Source organism: Trachemys scripta, chromosome 16, assembly GCF_013100865.1.
Source record: "Trachemys scripta elegans isolate TJP31775 chromosome 16, CAS_Tse_1.0, whole genome shotgun sequence".
Taxonomy (NCBI): domain Eukaryota; kingdom Metazoa; phylum Chordata; order Testudines; family Emydidae; genus Trachemys; species Trachemys scripta.
In genome coordinates, this window is record NC_048313.1 from 3,052,585 (window position 1) to 3,076,321 (window position 23,737).

The 23,737-nt window shown below is 61.6% G+C and overlaps 2 protein-coding genes across 3 annotated transcripts in view; both read right to left on the reverse strand.

The window, feature by feature from the left end:
* Nucleotides 1-238: 238 nt before the first annotated feature.
* Nucleotides 239-20,022, reverse strand: RINL (Ras and Rab interactor like). Of its 2 annotated transcripts, XM_034792319.1 has the most exons (13): nucleotides 19,520-20,022; nucleotides 17,744-17,823; nucleotides 15,837-15,990; nucleotides 13,733-13,898; nucleotides 13,167-13,284; nucleotides 10,480-10,552; nucleotides 9,609-9,697; nucleotides 8,848-9,207; nucleotides 7,955-8,581; nucleotides 5,906-6,220; nucleotides 5,047-5,175; nucleotides 4,490-4,653; nucleotides 239-1,099 (listed from the first exon to the last, which is right to left on the reverse strand). In XM_034792319.1, the coding sequence occupies exons 3-13, from the start codon at nucleotides 15,896-15,898 to the stop codon at nucleotides 782-784; spliced, it is 2,421 nt and encodes an 806-aa protein (XP_034648210.1). In that variant the 5' UTR covers nucleotides 15,899-15,990; nucleotides 17,744-17,823; nucleotides 19,520-20,022; the 3' UTR covers nucleotides 239-781. The 2 variants fall into 2 exon arrangements, with proteins under 2 accessions (XP_034648210.1, XP_034648211.1); XM_034792320.1 differs by lacking the exon at nucleotides 17,744-17,823.
* A 666-nt stretch (nucleotides 20,023-20,688) lies between these two features.
* Nucleotides 20,689-23,737, reverse strand: part of SIRT2 (sirtuin 2) — a gene marked incomplete in the record, with an annotated part of 16,208 nt that continues 13,159 nt past the window's right edge. The window contains 5 exon segments of the mRNA XM_034792321.1: nucleotides 20,689-21,462; nucleotides 22,070-22,136; nucleotides 22,779-22,846; nucleotides 23,215-23,266; nucleotides 23,350-23,426. Of these exon segments, the coding sequence (XP_034648212.1) occupies nucleotides 21,283-21,462; nucleotides 22,070-22,136; nucleotides 22,779-22,846; nucleotides 23,215-23,266; nucleotides 23,350-23,426 (444 nt within the window).

Sequence of the window (23,737 nt, forward strand, 5' to 3'; positions counted from 1 at the left end):
GTAAAGCTCACCGCACGTTATTGGAACCAGCTCAGATTGTGAGGGGAACTAACGGGCTGGTTAGTTACATTCCTCTGGATATGGGGGGTATGGGGGGCGTCTGGTGCAGCCCTTGGGAGGGAAGGTGATTCAGGGCAAGCTGCCTCTCCCCCTCCGCCCCCCGCCATGCCCCTTGGGCGATATATGCCAGCCCTGCCCCGGAGAGGATATTAGATTGATTTTTGTCACCCGGCTGAGTTTGCCCGCAAAGCAGCAGCTCTTCTGACCCTTTCCCACTGGGCTGCAGCCTCCCAAACGGGTATGGCACAGGACCACCCCGCCCCCGCTCAGGCAGCCGGCTAGAGCCGAACGGTTCCTGCGCTCCGGACCGCAGCGTCCCGAGCCGCCCACGCCCCGGCCCCGGCCTGCAGCTGGGAGCCAAACTGACCAACACGGCCCCAAGGCTCGGAGAGTTCCAAGGGAAGGAAAGGCCGCCCCGGCTTGGGACACCTACTCCCCTGAGCTGTGCCCTGCAAAGATTGGGACGCCCCAGCCACGGTAGGATTGTCCCCTCCAGTTATAAGTCAATGGGGCTTCTACGCTTTCCGCTGGCCGCTCCAGGCCTGTGTGCTCCGACCCTTGGGAAGTTTGAGTTTGTTTTTTCCCCAGGCGTCCCGAGATATTAGGACCTTGGAGGCTCTGGGGAGAGTCCGGCCTCAGTCCCGAGGTCGCTGGACTTTGGATGCACGGACTGGACGCTCCCATCCAGGCAGCCTCTGATTGCACTGTCTCTCTACCAGCCTTACATGGGTTCCTGAGCAGGAGTTGGGCCGTCGCCCTCCAACGGGGCTTCCGACTCCTCTCCCTTCAGCTTGTAAACGAAGCAGCTGGAGCCGCAGTGGGATTTGAGGGACGCCGAGCGGATCTGCTGGGGGCGGCTGTCCCCTGCCAGGAGGCGGGAGGTGCTGTCCGTCACCAGGAAGAGACCATAGGCCTCCGGGTTGGAGACGCCATATTTCTTGCTGCATATCACACACACTGAGGCCGCTGTCATGTGGGCGGGGACGGGGATGGCCTTCTGGTTCGCGAAGGGCTCTTGGAAGGAGACGTAGAAGATGTCCTGAGAGAAGGAGAGGGGGAAAAAAAGATAAATCAAGCAGACCAGAGGCTATGGTGATGCGCTCCCTGTACATACCATAGACAGATCAGATTACAGAGAGAGTGGGGAGGGCACTGGACTGGGACTTGCAAGATCTGGGCTCTATTCCTGCTGAATGATCTTGGACAAGTCCTGTCCCGTGCCTCAGTTTCCCCTCCCACCCTTTGTCTAGGTGGGAGGTGCTAAAGGAGCACTCAAGGCCATTGCAGAGAAACTAAATGAATTCTTTGCATCGGTCTTCACGGCTGAGGATGTGAGGGAGATTCCCAAACCTGAGATTCCCAAACCAGATCTGAGGAACTGTCCCAGATTGAGGTATCATTAGAGGAAGTTTTGGAACAAATTGAGAAATTAAACAGCAATAAGTCACCAGCACTAGATGGTATCACCCAAGAGTTCTGAAGGAACTGAAATGTGAAATTGCAGAACTACTAACTGTCATCTGTAACCTATTATATAAATCCGCTTCTGTACCAGATGACTGGAGGGTAGCTAATGTGACGCCAATTTTTAAAAAGGGCTCCAGAGGAGACGCAGCAATTACAGGCCTGTAAACCTGACTTCTGTATCGGGCAAACTAGTTGAAACTATAATAAAGAACAATATTGTCAGACATATGGATGAAGATAATTTGTTGAGGAAGAGTCAACATGGTTTTAGTAAAGGGAAATCATGCGTCACCAATCTACTAGAATTCTTTGGGAGTCAACAAGCATATGGAAAAGGGGGAATCCAGTGGATTTAGTGTACTTAGATTTTCAGAAAGCCTTTGACAAGGTCCCTCACCAAAGGCTCTTAGCAAAGTAAGCTGTCATGGGATAAGGGGGAAGGTCCTCTCATGGATCAGTACCTGGTTAAAAGATAGGAAACAAAGGATAGGAATAAATGGTCAGTTTTCAGAATGGAGAGAGGTAAATAGTGGTGTCCCTCAGGGGTCTGTTCTGGGCCCAGTCCTATTCAATATATTCATAAATGATCTGGGAAAAGGGGTAAACAGTGAGGTGGCAAAATTTGCAGACGATACAAAACTACTCAATAGTTAAGTCCCAGACAGACTGCGAAGAGCTACAGAAGCTGGGTAACTGGGCAACAAAATGGCAGATGAAATTTAATGTTGATAAATGCAAAGTAATGCACATTGGAACACATATTCCTAACTATACATATACAATGATGGGGTCTAAATTAGCTATTACCGCGCAAGAGAGAGATCGTGGAGTCATTGTGGATAGTTCTCTGAAAACATCTGCTCAATGTGCAGCGGCAGTCAAAAAAGCAAACAATGCTGGGAATAATCAAGCAAGGGATAGATAATAGGACAGAAAATATCATGTTTCCCATATATAAATCCATGGGACGCCCACATCTTGAATACTGCGTGCAGATGTGGTTGCCCCATCTCAAAGAAGATGTATTGGAATTGGAAAAGGTTCAGAAAAGGGCAACAAAAATGATTAGGGGTATGGAGCGGCTTCCGTATGAAGAGAGATTAATAAGACTGGGACTTTTCAGTTTGGAAAAAGAGACGGCTAAGGGGAGATATGATTGAGGTCTATAAAATCATGACTGGTGTAGAGAAAGTAGATAAGGAAGTGTTGTTTACTACTCATAACACAAGAACTAGGGGTCCCCAAATGAAATTAATAGGCACCAGGATTAAAACAAATAAAAGGAAGTATTTCTTCACACAACACAGTCAACCAGTGGAACTCCTTGCCAGAGGATGTTGTGAAGGCCAAGACCATAACAGGGTTCAAAAAATAACTAGATAAATTCATAGAAGATAGGTCCATCAATGGCTATTAGCCAGCATGGGCAGGGATGGTGTCCCTAGCCTCTGTTTGCCAGAATCTGGGACTGAGTGACAGGGGATGGATCACTTGATGATTCCCTGTTCTGGTCATTCCCTCTGGGACACCTGGCATTGGCCACTGTCGGTAGACAGGATACTGGGCTAGATGGACCCTTGGTCTGACCCAGTAGGGCCGTTCTTATGTTCTTTTGTCTATTTAGAGTGTAAGCTCTTTGGAGCAGGAGTTGCCTCGGACTGTACAGCGCCCGGCACGACAGCGGCCCCATCTCAACTGAGGCCTCTAGATGCTACCGTAATACACCTAATAACCAACCACAGGTGGATCAAGAGAAAGACAGTCAACCATTCGAGGCAGCCGTGACTAACTCATTAGCGTTTATAAACTGGATAACTTTACATAGAGTGAAGCTTTGTTACTTGGCTTTTCGTCATCACCATTCTCTCTCTGAATAAGGGTGCTGTGCCTTTAAGAAGGCGGGGCTCTACGACCCTGACTCCTGGGAGGAGCTGTGTGTATATAAACAAGGCCAGACACATGGCTGGTAGCTACACTCAAATTCAACTCTTCGGGCCCGCCTCTCGCTGGGCTGCTCATATAAACAGGATGGCGGGAGAGGCTAAAACTCAGACCACTCTGTTCCCAAAGCACTGGCGATGAAGGAGAATCTCCCTTAGCTTTTTGTGTTGGGTCTATGACACACGCACAGCTGAGCAATTCCATCTCCGTGCGGAGGGGGAAGAGGAATGCCGCATAGACCGGCGCGACTGCTCATTACAACACCCAGAAGCCCGTTAGTCCGTCCAGCCCCAAGGGCTTCCCCAAAATATGGGTCTGTAGAACGCTCGACTCTGAACCTGTCACTCCAGTTTATGGGCAAGCAGCAGAACTACATGGCGCCGATCGGCCCCAGAGGTAGGGGGCACCGCCCATCCGGAGTACAAAGTTATTAGCTAGCTTATATACATGTTCTGAAACACAATGAGAACCCACTTCTCCATAGTATTACGCACTTTGGGACTGGTTCCTTGGGATCCCAGATTGCCAGTTCCCGCCCCTGCTGCGCACGGCGCACTCTCCTCTTGTCTTTTTTCCTACTAGCTACGCATTTGACACGTTCCCAAGGCGACCGTGAATTCATGCTTTCGTTCACGGTTGCGGGTCCTTGCTCAGAATAAACCGATGACCCCATTTTTTCCACAGATGGGGAAACTGAGTCACAGAAAGGCGAAGGGACTGACCCCAAAGATCACCCAGCAAGTCAGGGCCAAAGAACCCAGGCTCCCTGTACCCCCTGTTGTAACCAGTAGACCATGCTATCCTCCTAGACCCAGTGATAGAACCCAGAAGTCCTGACTCCCATCCTTCCCCCGCTCTAACCACTAGACCCCACTCTCTTTGCAGAGCTGGGCATAGGACCCTGGAGTCCTGCCCCCCAGTCCCCCCCGCTCTAACCACCCCCGCCAGAGGCAGGTAGAGAACCCAGGCACCCCCCGAGCCCCCCTTAGAACGGTGACCTCCCCGGAGCAGCTGACCCTACCTGGGAGCGGCGCCGGCTGTGTTGGTTGTGGTGGATGGTGCGCCGGCGCTGCCACCGGTGGATGGAGTCCTGCGCTTCGATGCTGATCTGCCGGGTTACCATGGCTGACTGGAAGTTGCTGATGTGGTAAAGAGCCCCGAACCAGGTGGTGAGGTAGTAGCCGCCTGCAGGAGAGGGGGAGGAACGCGGGGCTCAGACGTCGGGGGCCCGTGGGCATGCCCGTCGCCGCTAGGGGCTGGCGGACAGAGAGGATAAAAGGCCTACTACTACTGCCGGCGAGGGGAGACTCCCTCTACAGTCTCCATGGCCTGTTTGCTTCTCACTCGCTGTCTTGAGCTGCAAGGCAGCCGGATAGTGCCAGCTTCCCCGCCAAGTCCGGTGAGACCCCACAAACTCAGCTCAGCCAAGGAGCCATCGGGGGCTGCCCAGGCACTACTGACCAGGGCACGGTTCGACCTCAGTGCCAGGCTCCCAACCCCATGAGCCACCGGGTCGGCCAGCCCGGCTGCAGGCTCACCCCTAGCGGGGGCGCCCCAGGGCAGGGCCAGGGCTCTGACCTTCTCCCTGCAGCTGGCTGGGGTCCAGCAGCTCCATCATGTACTCCACGTCCAGCTGCACCGAGACGATGTCGCACTTCACCAGGACGTAGGTCAGCACCGGCAGGAAGTCGTCCGCCCCGTAGACCTCTGAGCAGAGAGAGAGACACGTGGTGAGAACGCCCCCCGTGGGGCCAGTCCCAATACCCTGGGGGGGCTCGATCCCACCCCCCTGTGGGGCCAGTCCCAATACCCTGGGGGGGCTCAATCCCACCCCCCCCGTAGGGGCCAGTCCCAATACCCTGGGGGGGGCTCGATCCCACCCCCCTATAGAAGCCAGTCCCAATACCCTGGGGGGGCTCGATTCCACCCCCCCCATAGGAGCCAGTCCCAATACCCTGGGGGGGCTCGATTCCACCCCCCCCCATAGGGGCCAGTCCCAATACCCTGGGAGGGTGGGGGGGGTGATTCCGTCCCCCCGGCAGGGGCCAGTCCCAATACCCCAGGGGGGAGCCTCAATCCTCCCCCCCGCAGGAGCCAGTCCCAATTCCCTGGGGTGGGGGTGATCCCATCCCCCCTGCAGGGGCCAGTCCCAATATCCCAAGTTACAGGATGTCCACAGTATCCCACACAATCCCCCCTGCCCTGAAACAAAGGCCCATCAAGGCTGTGGGCGGAGACGGCAGGAAACATTTCACAGGGGCAGGGGCAGACACGGCTGTCTCAGGGAGGGGGCAGGACGCCATCTTGGGGGGCGGTGAAGTGGGTTCCCAGGTGGTAGCGGGGATTCCCCCGGAGCCGAGGGCAGGTTTCCCTGGCAGCCCTGGGCAGCCTCGTGCTGGGTCCCCCCCACCCCCCGCCCCCGGGCAGCCGCCCCTACCCTTGCCGCCCGTGCCGTGGTTCATGGCCTCGTAGATCAGCTTGCAGGCCTTGAGCAGCTGGGCCTCCTTCTTCTTGGGCGAGTAGGCCTGGTGCATCTGGAGCAGCTTGGCCTGGATGCGCTCGAGGGCCGGGGCGTCGGGGACGCTGGCCGTCACCCCCAGCTCCGCCAGGCTCTGTCGGCTCATGGTCAGCTGGTGATCGCGCAGCTTCTGCAGGCTCCCGTCCCGGCTGTGGAAGTCCAGGAGCTGCCCGTAGACGCAGTCCCGCAGCGGCTTCAGGACGCACTTGTACAGGGCCGCCTCCACCACGGAGCCTGGGGGGGGGGGGGAGGGGGGGGGGGGGGGGGGTCAGGCAGGGAGTGTCCAGCACAGGGCAAGAGCTTGGGGGCTCCAGATTAGGAACCTCGTCTCCATTGGGCCTGCTACATGGGGGCTGGGGCCCAGGAGGGCAAAGGCAGCTGCAAAAGTGACAAGGGGAGTGGGGTCTAGTGGTTAGAGTGGGGAGGGGGGCTGGAAGCCAGGACTCCTGGGTTCTCTCCCTGGCTCTGGGAGGGGAGTGGGGTCTAGTGGTTAGAGCAGGGGGGGCTGGGAGTCAGGACTCCTGGGTTCTCTCCCCAGCTCGGGGAGGGGGAGGGGAGTGCGACACCACACACCCTAACCCCAGAGCACTTTGTTCTCTCTGTTAAAGCATCGCTAACACCGAATGCCGCCCTGTCTTGTGGAGCTGGGACCCGTTCTCCACTGCTCTGCCCGAGCCCCTGGCTCCCCGGCCCTGGCACCAAGCTGTCCTCCCCCAGGAGTGGGGGGAGCCTCTGGGCCCCCCCACAGCACCAACGGGCCAGGCCCGGTTCCCCTTTAAGAGCTCTCCTCCCTTCCGCCCCCCCAGTCCCCCATCCGCCACCCCCCCAGCCCTCGGCTTCCTGCCCAGGCGCTCACTGACACCCCGGAGCAGGAGCGGATGCGGCAGCGGGCTGGGGGTGGTTTGACCACAGTGGCCTTTCCGGCTGCATTTATAGACAGCGCTTCTCTTCCTGGAGGGGCTATTTATAACCCCGGGGCGGGGTGGGGGGGTGTGGCGCTACTAGCTTACCCGTGACAGGCTCCATCTCGGGGGGGGGGGGTGGAATCTATTCAGGGGCCCTTCCCCCCACCAATTGCCAGAGCCAACCAAGATCGGGTGCAGTCTGGGCAACCTTCCCCCCTCCCCCCAGCACATCTCACCCCAACCCCAGCGATGCGGGGGGGGCGGGAGAAGAGAGAAAATCTGTCTGTGGCCTGTCAGGCCTTGGGCACTCTGCTGAGACATTGTGCAGCCGGGAAGCGGCTGAGACCCAACAAGCTCGTTCCATGCAAGGGGCCGGGAGGGGGGGGGGGAGAGGGGGGAAATGGCGGGGGGGGGGGGGGGCTGCTGGTGCAGGTTAGATCCAAAGCAGTGACCTCAAGGTGGGATCCACTGAGCCAGCCCCCCACCCCCGCCCCGCCTTGAGAATTCCTCCCATGGGGGAGGGGAATGTCCCCTTTCTTCTGCATCACTCACCCCGTACCCAGCTCCCAGCCAATCCCCATCCTACCGTCCCCAGTCTCCAGCTCTCAGCCAATCCCCATCCTCCTGCACCCCCATGCCCAACTCTCAGCCAATCCCCATCTTACCACCCCCCCGTACCCAGCTCCCAGCCAATCCCCATCCTCCTGCCCCCCATACCCAGCTCCCAGCCCCTCCAACCTACAGCCCCCCGCCGTACCCAGCTCCCAGCCAATCCCCCATCCCCAGCTCCCAGCCAATCCCCATCCTCCGTTCCCCCATCCCCAGCCAATCCCCATCCTCCCACCCCCCCGTACCCAGCTCCCAGCCAATCCCCATCCTCCTGCCCCCCATACCCAGCTCCCAGCCACTGCCCCCTGCAACTTGAACCCAAAACCTGGCTCCCAGATGCCTCCCCTCCCCAGCTCACAGAGCACCCTCCCCCCTTGAGCCCAATGCCCAGTTCCCAGCTGATGCCCCCCACCCAGCAACCCCCATACCCAGCGGACGCCCCCCCGCCCCGTACCCAGGTCCAGCTCCTCGAGGTCCCCGTACTCCCAGGCGTCCTGCAGCTCCGAGCTCTCACACAGGTAGCCCTTGAGGCTGCTGATCATCTGGCGGATCTCCTGCAGGAGGTCGGTGCTGGTGGGGTGCCGGGCCGCCCCGCCCCGCAGCACGTGCCCCACGAAGTTCTGCACCAGGCCCCCCACGTAGGAGGCCGGCTCCTGCGTCAGCTCCTGGACCCGCTTGGCCAGCCGGCGCTCGGCCGAGAGGAAGCTGGTCAGGGCGCTGCCCACGGCCGACAGCCGGTGCAGGACCCGGCCCGGCAGCGCCGCCGACTGGTGCTTCTTGCGGGGCGTGGCCGGGTGGGCGTCGGCCTCCTCTTCCACGCTGCTGACCGACAGCGAGTCCAGCTCCGGGATGGGCGGCAGGAGCAGGCTGTCCCGGGGGCCCAGCAGCGAGGACTCCGAGTGGGACTTCTTCAGCGCCCAGGGGGCGTCCGAGGCCCCCTCGATCCAAGAGACCCGGTGCGGGGAGGCCGGGCCCTCCTGCCGCTCGGCCGGCGGCGGGGACGACGAGTCCTCGGACATGTTCCAGGCCGGCCGGCGCACCAACAGCTTCCGTTTCACGGAGGCCGGGGGGGCATCATCACCTGCTGGGGAGAGCGGGGGCGCTGAGGGGCTGGGGTCTCGTTCCCCCAGTGGCAGCCCCCTAGAGCGTGTTGCCCCGGGCAATGCCCCATAGAGGACAGGAGTCCCAGGATAACAACCTACTACAAGGCTTGCCGCAAAAGGGAGCAATTCCTTCTAGTCTAGGGGCTCTGGGGTGAGGAATTTACCCCCCCTCCCTACCCCCAATCCTGCCCGCCCCCCAATACCAACAGCTCCACCCCCAAACCGGTAGGCCGCTGGTGCTGACCTTTGCCCTGCTCCCCCTCTTTCCCGGGCTCTGGGGCTCCCAGCTGGTCCGTCTCGGCGGCGGCAGGCGCCAGCGGCTTGTCCAACAGGCCGGGCCCCTGCCCGTTCCTCAGCCGGATGGTGCCCCCTCTCTCGGGCGGGTGGAACGGGGGCAGCACCCCGGCGGGGAGCCAGCCCTCGCTGCTGTGCTCCGACAGGAAGAGCGGGTTGATGATGCAGAGTGCCCCGTCCTCCGACGTCACCCGGATGCAGCAGGCCGGGCGGCTCCTCTCCGGGGGGTTGGGGGGCTCGGGGCTGGACCCCATGTTCTCTTCCTCCTCCTTGCCTGAGGCCGACGGCTTAAAGGGAGGACTCCAGAACCCTGCCAGGGACACCGGGCAGCAGGAGACAGATGTGAGCCCCTGGGCAGACGGAACCTATTGAGGGGGGGGTCCGCGCTGTGTGCTGAGGGTAGGACACAGGTACTTTTCCTGCCCCACTGTCATGTTCTGGCGCTTACTAGTTAAAGTGGGGTGGGGTGAGGTGAGGTGGGGAGCAAGCCAGGACTCCTGGGTTCTATCCAGCTCTGGGAGGGGAGTGGGGTCTAGCGGTTAGAGCAGGGGGGGCTGGGAGCCAGGACTCCTGGGTTCTCTCACCTGGCCCCATACAGAGGTCGGACACTGAGCCAACCTGACCCCATTCCCCCCTCCCCCGAGTGAAGGTGTCTGGCTTCCTCGCGGAGGCCCTGGCTGGGGGTGAAATCGCCCTCGGGCGGGCACTCACTCATGCCCAGGGCCGCGCAGGTGTCCAGCTCGGCCCTGCCGAGGTGTTGCAAGGTAGTTGGGAGCCGCAGCGGGAGGGGCAGCACGTCCCTGCAAGCAAGAGAGACCAGGAGCCAGTTAGCGGAGGGCTGCAGGGAGATGGGGGAGTGCATCAAGGACCCTCCCGATGCCCACACCTGCCAGGGCCCTGCCCTCCTGGCACCATCCAGCCCCCCCGGACGCCCACACCAGCCAGGGCCCTGCCCTCCTGGCACCATCCAGCCCCCCCCAGACGCCCACCGGNACCATCCGCCCCCCCCCAGACGCCCACCGGCCAGGCCCTGCCCTCCTGGCGCCAACCAGCCCCTCTGGATGCCTGAAATGGAAGAAGCAGGGGTGCCGCGGGGGAGGGGCATGCCCCACACTGGGCAGCTGCAGGAGGAAGTCACCGTGGCCACCCTGCCCCCACCCCCGCAGCTTCCTCAAACCCAGGCCCGCGCCCATGAATTCCGCTTCCCCGAACGCAGGGCTAGACGTCGGGGATGCCCCCACCCCTGAAGGGCGCACCTCCCCCATCACGCACCCACATCCCCTCGGCTAGGGTGCTTTTAACCAGAAATGGGGTGGGGAGTCAGGAGTGGTTAGAGCCAGGACTAGACCCAACTCCCCTCCCAGAGCTGGGGTAGAACCCAGGAGTCCTGGCTCCCAGCCCCACCTGCTCTAACCACTAGACCCCACTCCCCTCCCAGAGCCAGGGATAGAACCCAGGAGTCCTGGCTCCCAGTCCCTAACTGATAGAGGCAAAGACCCAGCCCTGGGGACAGGAGAGCAGAGACTCAGGGGAAGGGTCACCTGTCCCCTCCCATTCCCCCCCCTCCCCCAGCCCCGCTCACCTGCTCACGGAGAGGAAGGCAACCAGTTCCAGTAGGCCCAGGAAACGCAGTTGGGACCCTTCCAGGCAAACAGCTAGAAGAGAGAGAGATGGGGTCTGAGACACTCCAGGGGGGCTCGCCTGACAGCAGAAGCCAGCTGGAAGTTTTCCCCAGTTGGGAGAGTCTCTTGAGCTCCTAAGAAGCGGCTTGTTCTGGGGTGGGGCACGTCATAGATCAGGTCGGTTCCAAAGTGTGAGTGTGGCGGGGGGAATCCGAGTGCCAAGGCCTCCAGTGCCTGACCCGCTCCCCAGTTTGTGCTCCCCATAGCACCAGACTGCCAAAAACCCTCCCTGATCCCATGTGCCCGATGGTGAATCAGAGGGGAGTGGGTTCTAGTGGTTAGAGCAGGGTGACGCGGAGGGTCCATGGCAGAGCCGTGGCAGCCCCCCAGCTGGGGCTGGGAAGAAGGGGGGTCTCTCCCCGGCAGCCAGAGCCCTGGAGCTGGGGAAAGTCGCCTCTTCCTCTGCCCGCCGCAGCCCTACACGTCCCAAATTCCCTCCACCCCCTCTTCTTACCCCACTGCCCCCTCCTCCCGCCAAGGCCACCACCTCACCTTACACGGGCGTCTGCTGGGTGGCCCGTCATTCTCTCGTGTGCGGCCGCCCAGGGAATAGGGGCCCAGTCCGGCCCTTAGAGGGAACTAGCCATGGACCAGAGTTTGAGAACCTCTGCACCAGACCCCACTCCCCTCCCAGAGCTGGGGAGAGAACCCAGGAGTCCTGACTCCCAGCCTCCCGCCCCCTTGCCCTCGGCTCTAACCACTATCTGGCATTGTCCGGCACTCCTTTAAATCAGGTACAAGCCTCGGCTGTTTCCTGATGCTCCCAGTCCTGGTCCACACCGACCCCTCAGGGGCAAGCCCGAGGCCCTGGCTGGCTCCAGCGTGGCCGTACCCCGGTCTGTTCCCTTCAGGACTGCCCCGAGCAACCCCACCTGCCCCCGCCCCGGGCACAGAACGCGTCCGCTGAGATCGGCAGAGATAAGCTGCCCCGACTCTTCCTAGAAGCGAGGAGGAAGCTACGACAGGCTGCCCTGATGCCAGCGCAGGCCCGGCTGGGGCCTTCATATCACTAACCCAGGGGCTGACGGAGGTTCTGGCTGGGGATGGAACCCAGGAGTCCAGGCGGGGGGATTTTTTTATCCACCGGCTTGACCTTGGGCCCAGATCAGCCATCGCTCTGTGCCTCAGTTTCCCCCCAGCCAACTCTGCACCAAGCCAAGCTCCCCGCACTGCGCCTTCTCCACCTCCGGCAGCTGCCTCCTCTCCCCAGCGGATTCACAGTCCCAGCACCCCCAGCCATGAGATGTCCACAACCTGCAAGCCCCCTGGGCTGTCAAGCCAGATGCACCTTTGACATAGACCTGGCAGGAGCATTGGACAGGGAGCTCGGACACCTGGGTTCCATCCATCCTCGGCTCCTTTACCAGGAAGAAGGAAAGGAGTTGCTGACTGGGAATGGGAACCCAGGAGTCCTGGATTCAATCCCTTTCCCTGCTCCCGCCCTCTGTATGACCTTGGGCCAAGAGCTGCCATCTTCCCGTGCCTCAGTTTACCCCATCTATCCTAAAAAGAGGGATGATTTAACCTCCCCATTAAGATGTCGTAAAGGGGGGAAACTGAGGCACAGAGCGAGAAACAGAATTGCTCAAGGCTACAGAGTGAATTAGGAAAAAAGAACCAGCAGTCCTGGCTCTCAGCCCACCCCCCTGCTCTAACCACTAGCCCCACTCCCCTCCCAGAGCTGAGGAGAGAATACAGGACTCCTGGCTCCTAGCCCCCCCTGCTCTAACCACTAGACCCCACTCCCCTCCCAGAGCCAGGATGGAACCCAGGAGTCCTGGCTCCCAGCCCCCCATTCTAACCACTAGACTGAAGTCCTCCCTAGCTGGGCGCTGCCCTTTCCTGCCCCACATACCTCACCAAGGAAGCATGAGCTGGGCAGGGGTGAAGCTCAGAGGCTGGTGCTGAAACCCAGAGCAGCATTGCCACCGGGAGCAGCCGGCTGCGTCCTGGGAGGTGGGTGGGTCTAGTCCGCAGCCCCTCCCCGGGGTCCCCAGCATGGCATCAAATCCTTCCCCCTCCGGGCTTTTGCTAGAGCTGGGGCCCTTCCCTTTTCTTGTACACAGGAGGAAACGACGACGACGTCACAGACCTCAGGACTTTATGGGCCCGTTGTATCATCCAGCTGCTGTCGAGGCAGTGGGGACTAGTGGTTAGAGCAGGAAGCACTGACGTCTGGACTCCTGGGTTCTATCCCCAGCTCTGGGAGGGGAGTGGGGTCTAGTGGTTTGAGCCAGGACTCCTGACTCCCCACCCCCACCCCACTCAGCTCTTAAAGACCTAGTAACCTGCCCCCACCCCAAGACAGGTGAAAAACACCCTAGCCGAGGGGATGTGGGTGCGTGATGGGGGGAGGTGTGCCCTTCAGGGATGGGGGCAGCTCTGGGTGGGGAGTGGGGCTAGTGGCTAGAGCAGAGGGGGCTGGGAGCCAGGACTCCTGGGTTCTCTCCCTGGTTCTGGGAGGGGAGGGGAGTCTAGTGGTTAGAGCCGGGGGGCTGGGCGTCAGGACTACTGGGTTCTATCCCTGGCTCTGCTGACGCGCTGCACGAGCCCAGACATGTGGCTCCCGGGGGCTGCCCTGACCTACCCGAGCCGTCCTCCTTGATCTGGAAACAGCAGACGCCTCCGGCTCCGGCTCCCTCTCCGCTGCTCTGCACCGACAGCGCCTTGAGCTCCCCGCTTCCCGCGCCGGTCACCAGGAACGTCTGGGGACGGGAGAGAGTTTGGCGGGTTTGAAAGGGAGCAGGCCAGTGGGGCACTAGGGTCTGGCTTTGCAGGCCAGTTTGTGGGGTCCCCAGCTGAGATGGGGGGGCAGTTTGGCTCTCGCCACGCCCAACAGGGCCTTGGTTTGTCCCCGAAACTTGCAGTTCCCAGTCTGACCCCTGCCAGCCAGGAATGGTGCTAATGGCAGCCCCAGGGCATTAGTCACCCCAGTGCCAGCCCTCCATGGGGCAGGAGTGAGGAAAAGGGGAGGGTGTAGCCCCAAGCCCCCCCAGCCGGCACCTTACAGCCCCACCCAGCCGCCTCCTTATGGCCCCGCCCACCTTCTGACCCCACCCACCTTCCAGCTTAAAGCCCTGCCCACCTTAGAGCTCCACCCAGCCGCCACCTTATAGCCCCGCATGGCCCCACAGCCACTGGCCAGCCACTTACCCCAGGCGGCTGCATCCTCAGCAGCTCCGTGGCTTGCTCCGGGTGCAGGGTGAGCAACTGCCAGAGCTCCCGGGTCAGCAGGAGCCTGTCCAGGAGCGTCAGGGGGGGCGGGGGCTGGCCTCCCGCCGGGGCCTCGCACTGGCCATTCTGCAGCAGGCGCTGGGGGCTGCACGCAAACACACGAGAGGCATTGAGCTGGGGGTGGGCATCGGCCACGCCTTGGGGGTACGTCCGGCCAATGAGAGGGGGTGGCGGTGCCTCCAGCTCGCGTCCCATTGGCCGGTGCGGCAGCGCTGTCCCAGCTCCTGCTCGTGTAGTTGAATTTAGCGGGGCATGAAAAGCCCGTGGCTGGGTGTCCCGGACGCCTGGGTTCTAGCTGGTCACAGGAGATCCCAGCCCAGCCCCACAGCTCCTCAGAGCAGGAGGTGCGGGTGTTCTCTACCCCCCCCGCCCAAGGCAAAGACCTCTCCGCACTGTATCTGTTCCTAAGGACCTTAGCAACCCCTGGAAATACACATGCACACGCGGGTCGAGCATTTAAGGCGCTGGATGGCACTCAGGGCATGTTGGGTCAATCCCCAGCTCCCTGGGTGAGGCACGGCATCGCACCGTGCCTCAGTTTCCCCACTTGTAAACAGGTGCCACGCCCCTTCTCCTTTGTCTAGTTAGATGGCAAACTCATTGGGGGCAGGGACCATCTCTTATTATGCGCATGTGCAGTGCTGGGCACAATGGGGGACCCAATATCTGGCGGGGGGAAAGGAGGGGGTGCTGCTGCACCTGGCATGACAGGGGGACCCCGATCTTGGTTGGGGAGGGTCTGTGCGGTGCCCAGAACGATGGGGGGCCCCAATCTTGGTCAGGGGGGTTAGTGCAAAGTGGTGGGGGGATCAGGCCAGGCCGTGGCATGATGGGGGGGGACAATCTTAGTTGGGGGGCTCTTTGCAGTGCCTGGCATTAGAGGTGCCCCGGTCTGAGTGGCGGTGTCTAAGTGCTACTGTAATATTTTATATCACACCCCATCGGGACTGACGGGGGGGACCCTAGTATCAGCCCCCCCACAAAAATCTGTAACTGGGGTGAAACAGAGGGGATAGGGCCCCAGCATACCTGATGAACCAGCGGCCCCAAATTTCTCTGCACCCCGTAACCATAGTGTCACCCCCTTTCCCAGGGCTGCTCTGGCCCCAACTTGAACCCTAAACATTGCCAAACAGAGCCGGAAGCTACAGAGAATCGCTTCTCTTGGTGCTGAGCTGCGCGTGGGACGGACGGACACACACACACAACTCCCCGGCCTCCTGCGAGGGACGCCTACCCAGCCCCACTGCGAAAGGAACGCGGCTCCACCACGTGACGGCTCCCTCCACCCACACACCCTTTGTAACTGCTGAAAAAGCCACCCAGCCACGCTCTCCTCCTCCCGCCCCACCATGGCGGATTTCCAGGCCTCTAGGGACTGGGGGGAGGTGAAGGCCCAGCCGTGGGGGGCTTCCCCGAAGCCAATGGCCTGAACATACGTTCAAAGGGCTTCCTGAAAAGTGTGTAAATCGGGGGGGGGGGGGCATGAATACACCCCCCCCTGCACCCCAGCCTACACCTCCCCCTCCCCAGGCCCTGCATACCCACACATCTTGAAATCCCATCAAACCCGCTCCCAGCTCGAGCTGGGAAGCACCGAACCAGGAAGGGAACGTATCCGTGGCACTGCCCCGGGCCTCAGTTTCCCCCACCCACCCCGTCTGGCCCTGGCCTCACTGTCCCCATCCACCCCCCGTCTTGGGCCCCCCGAAGGAAAAGTTTTGCTGCTGGATGTCCCAGACAGCGGAGCGAGGGCTGGGACAAGCTGCAAAGCTTAGCACAACCCTACACAGGGACTGACCAATCCCCAGCCCTCCCGCCAAGGGGGCTAGAACCCAGGTCCTCTTGCTCAGACCCCCTGACTCTCGAGCTAAAGCAGAATCCCCATTGGCTGGGAGCAGTATAGGGCATATGACACGCAGCAGCGGCCCTGGTGCCATCCAGCAGAGGGCAGTGGTTACACATGCTCTGTCCAAAGCTTGGCTGGCTACACAGACTCACTCCCGTCTAGAGGTTTGCTTACCGGTTATCACTGTCCCCAGCCCCCGAAGGATCGACATCTTCTTCGGCAGACACGTGAGGCATCCTTTATAGCCCAGTAGCTGTAACTAACCCATCAGCAGAGGCGGCTTGCTCGCAAACCCGTGTCCCAGGATGCATTTAGGTGCCAGATCCCTCTGCAAGCAGGAGACAACTTTGTCATGGGGGGAGGGAGGGGGGGCACGTAAAGGGCCATTGTGGGGGGGTGTTGCCCCCCTGCCTGCTGCAGTGTTACTCTCACTTGCATTACCCCCTTCAGCCGCTAGGTGTCTCACTGTGCAGCACAGAGGTCCGAGCAGGGGCCTGTCCCCTGGTTAACAAAAGAGACAAAGCTGGCCCGCGAGCTGTGTTGGGGTATGTCACTGGTGGTCAGTTCTCCTCAAGGCACACCTCCTGTTTCCGGAGGACCGTTATTCCGCGTGGTGCTACCACTGCCCACGGGCGGATAACAGCCTTGTAGGATCGGACCTGGCCTGACACTTTCCGGTCCTAGGCATTGGCTATTCAGCCTGGGAGCGCCTCCAGGCAGGGCCTAGCTCTTCCTGGGGTGCAATGGGGGTCCCCGCTTCCAGCGGGGGCCTCTAAGTGCTACAGGCACATACATCAAATAGGGGATGGACATCTCTGGAGACTGGAGTCCTTTGTTGGTTGCTGGAGCGGGAGCTCCCCCCAACACAGAGCCAACACCCCTCAGCCTTGCCCTGGACAGGACCGCAACTGAGTCCTGGCTCCATGGCCCCGGAGAGCCGCCTGCTCCCCTGAAACTCCCTGGTGTCCCCCTTGGCACATCAGTCTCTAGAGTGTGCTTGTAAAGGGTTAATAGCCCCCTCCCGACCCCTCCGTGGGCCCAGTTCTGGGGCGCTCGCTCCGCGGCCAAGGCTTAACCCCCCACCCCGCCCCTCCCACCTGCAAGCCCATATTCCCAAAGGGGGCCACCAGGCTTCAAAACCAACCCAGCGCTGGTTTCAATCCGCCCAGCGTGTCATCAGGGGAGGCGGAATCATCCCCAGGCTTAGTCACTGGGTAATGGCAACCCCTATTTCAGCTCCTCCGCTCTCCCTGGCATCTGGGTGTGTTCCAGCATCGCCCCCCCCGTGAGCGTGCGCCCAGAGAGACTCTGGGGGCGTGAGTGAGATCGGGCTCACCAACTGGTTTGTAATTTATTAAGTGCATTATGGTAGCACCAAAAGGTCCCCGGCCAAGATCAGGGCCCCGGCGCGCCGGGCACTGCCCAGACCCCAGCCAAGATCAGGGCCCCGGCGCGCCGGGCGCTGCGCAGACCCNCCAGCCAAGATCAGGGCCCCGGCGCGCCGGGCGCTGCCCAGACCCCAGCCGAGATCAGGGCCCCGGCGCTGCACAGATGCCGACCAAGATCGCAGCCCCCTTGCCCTGGCTTCTGTGCAGACATAGGGCAAGAGATAGCCCCTTGCCCCAAAGAGCTTCCACTCTCAATAGACAAAGGGTGGGAGGGGAAACTGAGGCATGGAGCCATGACTTGCCGGGGGTCACGCAGCAGAGCCGAGGCCAGAACCCAGCTCTCCTGAATCCCAGCCCCCTGGGCCACTCTGCCTCTGAGCCTGAGCTACAGGGAGGGAGCTGACAGATGTCGGACCCCACCGATTGGGCTGTGTGTTGGTGCGGCTGGCCGTACGACGGATGACGGGCCCTGCGGCTGGTAGGCACCCAGCCGGAGACGCTTAGACTTTTGTCTGATGCCCGAGTGGAGCAACTGGGAGTCCCGTGGGCTGCGGATGAGGCCCTCTTTCCACGATCCACACCCCTTCACCCAGATCTCCCGGGCACCTGGGCCCAGCCCAGGCCCTTTGCCGACAGACGCCGCCGGGAGAAAGCCAGCGAAGGAAGAAAGCAGCAAAGCCAGGGGGCTCTTACCTGGGGCAGGGAGAAGCAGCGGCGGGGAGATCTCCGGCGAGGACGAGCGCGAGGGGGAGGTGATCACGAAGGAGCGAAGGCTGCGATGCCAGGGCTGTGGTTATTATACCTCCGGCAGCCTTCACGTGGTCTCTGGGCCGTGCCGGGCGGAGGGGAAAGGCCGCGGTGTGAAGGCGAGAGAGGAGGGGGAGGGACCGGCGCGTTTGGGTGTCACACTTCTGGCACCCGGGAGCGCCAGCGACACGGGCGGGGTGCCCTCAGGCGACTCCCCCCGGGACAGCGTGGGCAAAAGGGCCAGGTTCTTTGGCATCCAGGTTCCGGGCTAGCAGTGGGCTGCGGGTCGGGAGTGAGGGGCACCGGCAGGGCTGGGCGGGACCCGGGGCTGGGCTGGGGATCAGGAGTGAGGGGCACCGGCAAGGCTGTTGTGGAGGGAGCCCGGGGCCGTCCCGACAGGTGCACAGCCCTGCAGGGATGCTGTGAGAAGGGACCCAGCCTGCGAGGCCCGCACAGGGTGCACGTTTCGCATTTCCTCCCGCGCCTCCTTTATCTGAGTTCAGATCTACGCAGCGAAGCTCAGGTGGGGGCCGGCCCCGGGAGCGCTGGGGCCTGTGCGGGACGGGGGAAGGAGCTACTGGAGCAATTCCCCCAGACCTTCCATCGCTCCTCTCCCCCCACATCAGAGCCATGGGCCCATCTAGCCTGGTATCCCGGCTTTGTCTGCCCGCACTGGGCTCTTTGGCCCATCTGATCCAAACCCTCCCCCCAGCCCCCAGTGCTCCTGCGCGTTCTCCCCTCGCTCAGCATCTCGGTAACTTTCCGTCTCCTCCCACCCTCGGCCTGCGACAGGAAAACACGTCGCCGCTTTCCCTCCCCGGCTAAAAACTCCACCGGCTGGGGCCGGCCTCCGGCCGCGGGCTGGGCTGTGGGTGAAGAGCGGGAAACACTCTACCCCACCCCACCCCCAGAACTATCCCAGCAGGGGGGAGTGGTCCTTCCCCGTCACCTCCACCAGGGGGAATCACTCGGTTACCCAGACAGGGGGCAAAGGTGGGCGATCTAGGGCCCAGCCCAGCCGCTCGCCCCACGGCATCGGGCACAGCCGGGGAAAGGTAGAGCTGTGAATTACAGCTGCCCCGCGGCAGGGAATTCGGCCTGAATCAGGGGCAGCCGTCCGCAGGTGAGATCGGCTGGCTGGGGGGGAGGCTGAGGCCGTAAGCGGGGCTAGGGGCACAGTTGGGGGCGCTCTTCCTTCCCAGCAGCAGGAAGGGACGGATCAGAAGGGAAGCAGAGTTCCCCTGCCCTGGTCTGACCACCGCAGATACTCACAAAAGCCCGACTGCTAATACCACGGTCAGCTAGACTTGGGAGCGCCCCAGGTCTGCTCCAACCCATAGCCCCCCTCACCTCCCTGAGCTGGGGGCAGGACCCAGGAGAACTGGCTCCCAGCCCCGCCCCTGCTCCAACCCAGAGACCTCATCCCCACTCCCAAAGCCAGGGGCAGAACCCAGCAGTCCTGACCCCCACCACCCTCCCAGAGCCAGGGGCAGANGCAGTCCTGACCCCCACCACCCTCCCAGAGCCAGGGGCAGAACCCCGGAGTCCTGGCCCCCAGCCCCCCTCCCCCACCCACAGCCCCCCTCCCCCCACCCCCCCCCACCCGCCCCGAGCCAGGGGCAGAACCCAGGAGTCCTGCCTCCCAGCCCCCACCCCTGTTCTAATCACTAGTCCCTATCTGCCAACGACAGCTCTACTTCCCTTCTGCGGCTCAGCACGTACCTGCTCCTTCCCTCCACAGCTCAGCCACGGGCACCAGAGCCGTTTCGACGCCAGCTCCGTCCCTGCACGGCTGGGAAGGGACGCCAGAGCCCCCAGCCCCTCCCTGCAGGCCGAGCCAGGATGCTGTTTGGTTTGTGTCTGTTCCGGTCTTGCAGCCGAAGGGGTTTCGTAACCCTGCCGCTCGCCTGGTCTTGCTGCCTCTGACAGGAGCTCGCCCGGCCTGCTCCAGCATTGGCACCCTAGGCGGAGGAGAGGCAGGGCGGCTGGCGCTTGCCCCAGCTCTGGGAGGAGAGTCGGGTCTAGTGGTTACAGCAGGGGAGGGCGGGAGCTGGGACTTCTGGGTTCTCATCTTAAGTCTGCCACTGAATCTCAATTTGACCTGGGGCCAGTCACTCCTCCCGCTGCGTGCCTCAATTTTCCCATCTGCAGAATGGTGATAAGACACACAGAGCTGCCCTCCTGAAGTGACGCACACCAAGCGCAGAGGGCCACGGTCTCGCCTGCCAGCGAGTAACCTCTGACTCGGGGGCTGAGCCTGTCCGCACTGCAGCCAGCGGGACGAGTGCCACAAGGGGAAGGAAACTCGGGCTGGATTCTGATCTCGGCTAAATCCGCTCCCAGTCGCACCAGCGCGTCTATAAGTAACAGCAATGATGCCCGTTTCTTCTTTACCAGATCTCAACCCGCCTCACCCTCGTGAACAGATTTATCCTGCAGCTTTACCATCCCCGTTTCACAGATGGGGAAACTGAGGCAGGGAGCGGCTAAGGGCCACTTCCTGTGGCCACGGTCACACAGGAAGTCCACAGCCGAGACAGGAATTGAACCTGGGTCTCTGTCATAAGCCACTGCCTAACACTGCCGCCCACCCCTCCCATTCCCTCTAGGACGGCACTGAGATGACACCACCCCAGAGTAGGTTGTGGCAACTCCTTATACAAGGATCCTGGGATGGTGTCAGCATTGAAATGCAGCCACCTCTGGGGCAGGACAGGTGTTTATACAGGGATCCTTTGAAGTCAAGCGAGTCATTCTGGATTTACACCAGACCGACAGAATATGGGCCAATACCTCCGCAGCACCAGGACCATCTACGGCTCTGCACAAAATTCGATTTCCCTTTATACATTCATGTCAGAGGGAGAGAGACCCAAAAGCCAACGCGAGTCTTGCCTCCAAGATGCTAAAATTTAATAGTCAAGTGATACTTAATACATTGCAATAACTAACCCAAATTAAACACCGAGCACGGGCGGGGGGGGGGGAAATCGCGTAACGTGCCGGTATTCGATTTTCAGCCCGAATGCACCTACTAGCTTTGGCGCCGCTTGTCGGGAAGTGTGGGGCCTGGCACGTTAGCGAGATGGGTCTCGGAGGGAAACGGGATCCCAGCTGGGGGAACGAATTAGAAAGGAAATGCTAGTCTCTCTTGCGGTGCTCTCCGTGAGCCCTGGATTTCAGTTATTCTCACTCGGTGGGGAAATAACGAAACACGTGGTTAGCGCGAAATGATTCAAAGCAGCCCCTGCTCACCCGGGGGATAGGCGATTCCAGAGTCAAACGCCCCTGAATCTCATCCCTTCCCCAGCCTCTCTGATCCCAGACCCCCCTCCCCTCTGAGCTGCAAACTTGGGGTGACCCCAGCTCCCAGCCCTCTTTAGATCAGAGACGGCTCTCACCCCTCGTAGGGGGAGACAGTCCAGGTAGTGGCGAGTTCTAATCCGCTCCAATTAATGGCCCTCGCCAGCCACGGCCGGGCTCCATCATTCCGCTTTGCTTCCGGCGTCGCTTTCCTTCTGGGGCGATGACCCCGGCTTCGCTGGGGGAGGGGAGGGGCTTGCTGTGGCCCCAGACGGGGAAGGGCTTCTCCTGGCCTCGCCTGCCTGCCCCGACTTGGCATCGATGGCAGAGTGCTCCTTCTTCACCAGCTCCTCCAGCTCGTTCTGCACAAAAACACAGGGCAGTGGGGCTGGCGAGCAAGGGGGCAGAGCAGGGGAGAAGTTGGCTGCCCTGGGAAAGGGGCTAAAGCAAAGATCTCTGGTGGCACCATTTGTGCCACCTTGTCCTTGAGAGAGGCGCTTTCCTCCTCCATGATCTCAGCTCGCTCTGCCGTACTGTGTATCCAGAGATCCCTCACCCGGCCCTGAGACGCAGCTGCCTTTGGGGTGGGACGGGGCAGCTGTTTATACAGGGATCCCTCATCCAAAACGGAGGTGGAGTCAACTCTGGAGCAGAGCACGGCAGCGGTTTGTATACGGATCGCATACCGCCCCTATGAAATGCAGCCACCTCTGGGGAAGGGCAGGGCAACTGTATGTCTGTGAATCCCTCACCCAGAGCTGAAACACAGCATCTTCTGGGGTGCAATGCGGCAACTTCTTAAGCAGGCCCGGAGCAAAGGCAGCTCCAAGCAAATGGGGTCACCGGAGCTCGGATTCTAGCCAGGACACCTGGGCTTGACACCCTGGACTCTTAAGAAGTGGGTGCATAGGACTATGGGATGGTGCGTAGACACGGGGAGGCAGGAATACACAGGAAAGGAGTCCATACCTTCCATCCCAGCAGCTCGGCCAGCGCTGTGCAGCCTTCGTCGCACTCCCCGAGCCATGCCACATCCCTGGGGCGGGGAGGGAGAGCCCCGTGGGGGAAGAAGCCAACAAGCAGGTGTTAATGAAACGGCTTTGTGATCGGGGAGAACTCCCCCACCCCAGATCTCGGATGACCTGTCCCGGAGGCGGAAAAGCCCGCTGCCCGTCTCTAGCACTGATCAGCTAGGGATCTGAAAGGGCTTTCTCAGCATCAGTGATCTCCTTCCTTGTGAAGGATCACTGGCCCTGTTTTACAGAGGGGAAACTGAGGCACATAGGGGTTGGGCGACTTGCTCAAGGTCTCAGCAACTCAGTGGCAAAGGCAGGGCAGGAAGCCAAGAGGCGTAGTTCTCACCATGCCCAGTTCTCAACACTAGACATCCTCCACGCACACACCCTGAGCCAGGGACAGAACCTAGGAGCCCTGACTCCCAGCTCTGTCTCTTGTAACCACTAGACCCCACTCCCCTCCCAGAGCTGGGAAGAAAACCCAGGCGTCCTGGCCCCCCATCCCCTGCCCTAAACATTAGCCCATTTCCTGTTCCTCCACCCCAGGAGCTGGGCGGACCCAGCATGCCCCCCAGCAACAGAATGGGCCATCCCTGACCGTCACCCCTCTCTCAGGGTGGGCTGTGCGACCCGCCCTGGCCCCTTGTCCCCGGGGAACTTGCCTGTAGGCCTTTTCCGAGTCGAAGTCCATGCCGGTGCTGAGGCCCATCAGGGACATGAAGGGATCACTCTGCAGACAAGACAGACCACCGGTGAGGACAGACAGGCTCCCAGGCGGCTGCAGGGGGGGTGGGGGCTCCTGGGGTCCACCCGGAGATTATATGAGCCCCCTGGAGAAACCCTGAACCGTGCCCACCCCCCACTCCTCTCCTGGGGCTTGCTAGGTGGACGCCCAAGATTTTGGGGTGTGGGTGGGGAAAAAAACTCGGGGGGGAGGGAGGGCATCACAACTGCCTCCCTCCCACCCCCAACAGCGCTAATTCCACTCCCTTCCTCTGGCAGGATGCAGCCAAGCACATCAGGCCGGCAGGGTGGGGTCGTCCCTGCCAGTCGGTACCCGCTCGAGCACTCGTTCCCCGCAGCTCCCGGGCACCTCACCTGCCCCGTCTTCTCCTTGTTAATCAGCAGCCTCGGGGTGTTTGTGGGCACCCTGCGTCAGACAAGGAGAGGGGAGGTCAGGAGGGGGCAACCCACAGCCAGGGGCCTGGCAGGCGGCCCCGGAACACCACCCACCTGCTGACGAGGGAGGCGAAGGGCTGCACCTGCAGTGACGTGCCCATGATGAGGAGCAGGTCCACCTTCTGGAAATCCTGCCGGGAGTGCGGGGCAGAGGGTTAGCGCCGTGCTGCCAGCCGCCACCATGGGGCTGGTAATCTCCCCCCTTGCCCCCGACTACTGCCCCGACAATCAGCCCTATGGACCCCCCCGGCCCTGTGTTCCCCCCCCCGTCAGATCCACCCACCTCCCCCCCGGCCCTGTGTTCCCCCCCACGTCAGATCAATGGTCCCCCTCCCCCACCCTTCCGCACCTCCCCCGCCCGCCCCCTAGGGCCCGCGCCCCGACCTCCGCCGCCGCCGTCCCCTTCACCCCCCCCACACCGCCCGCCCCACCCCGACCGCCA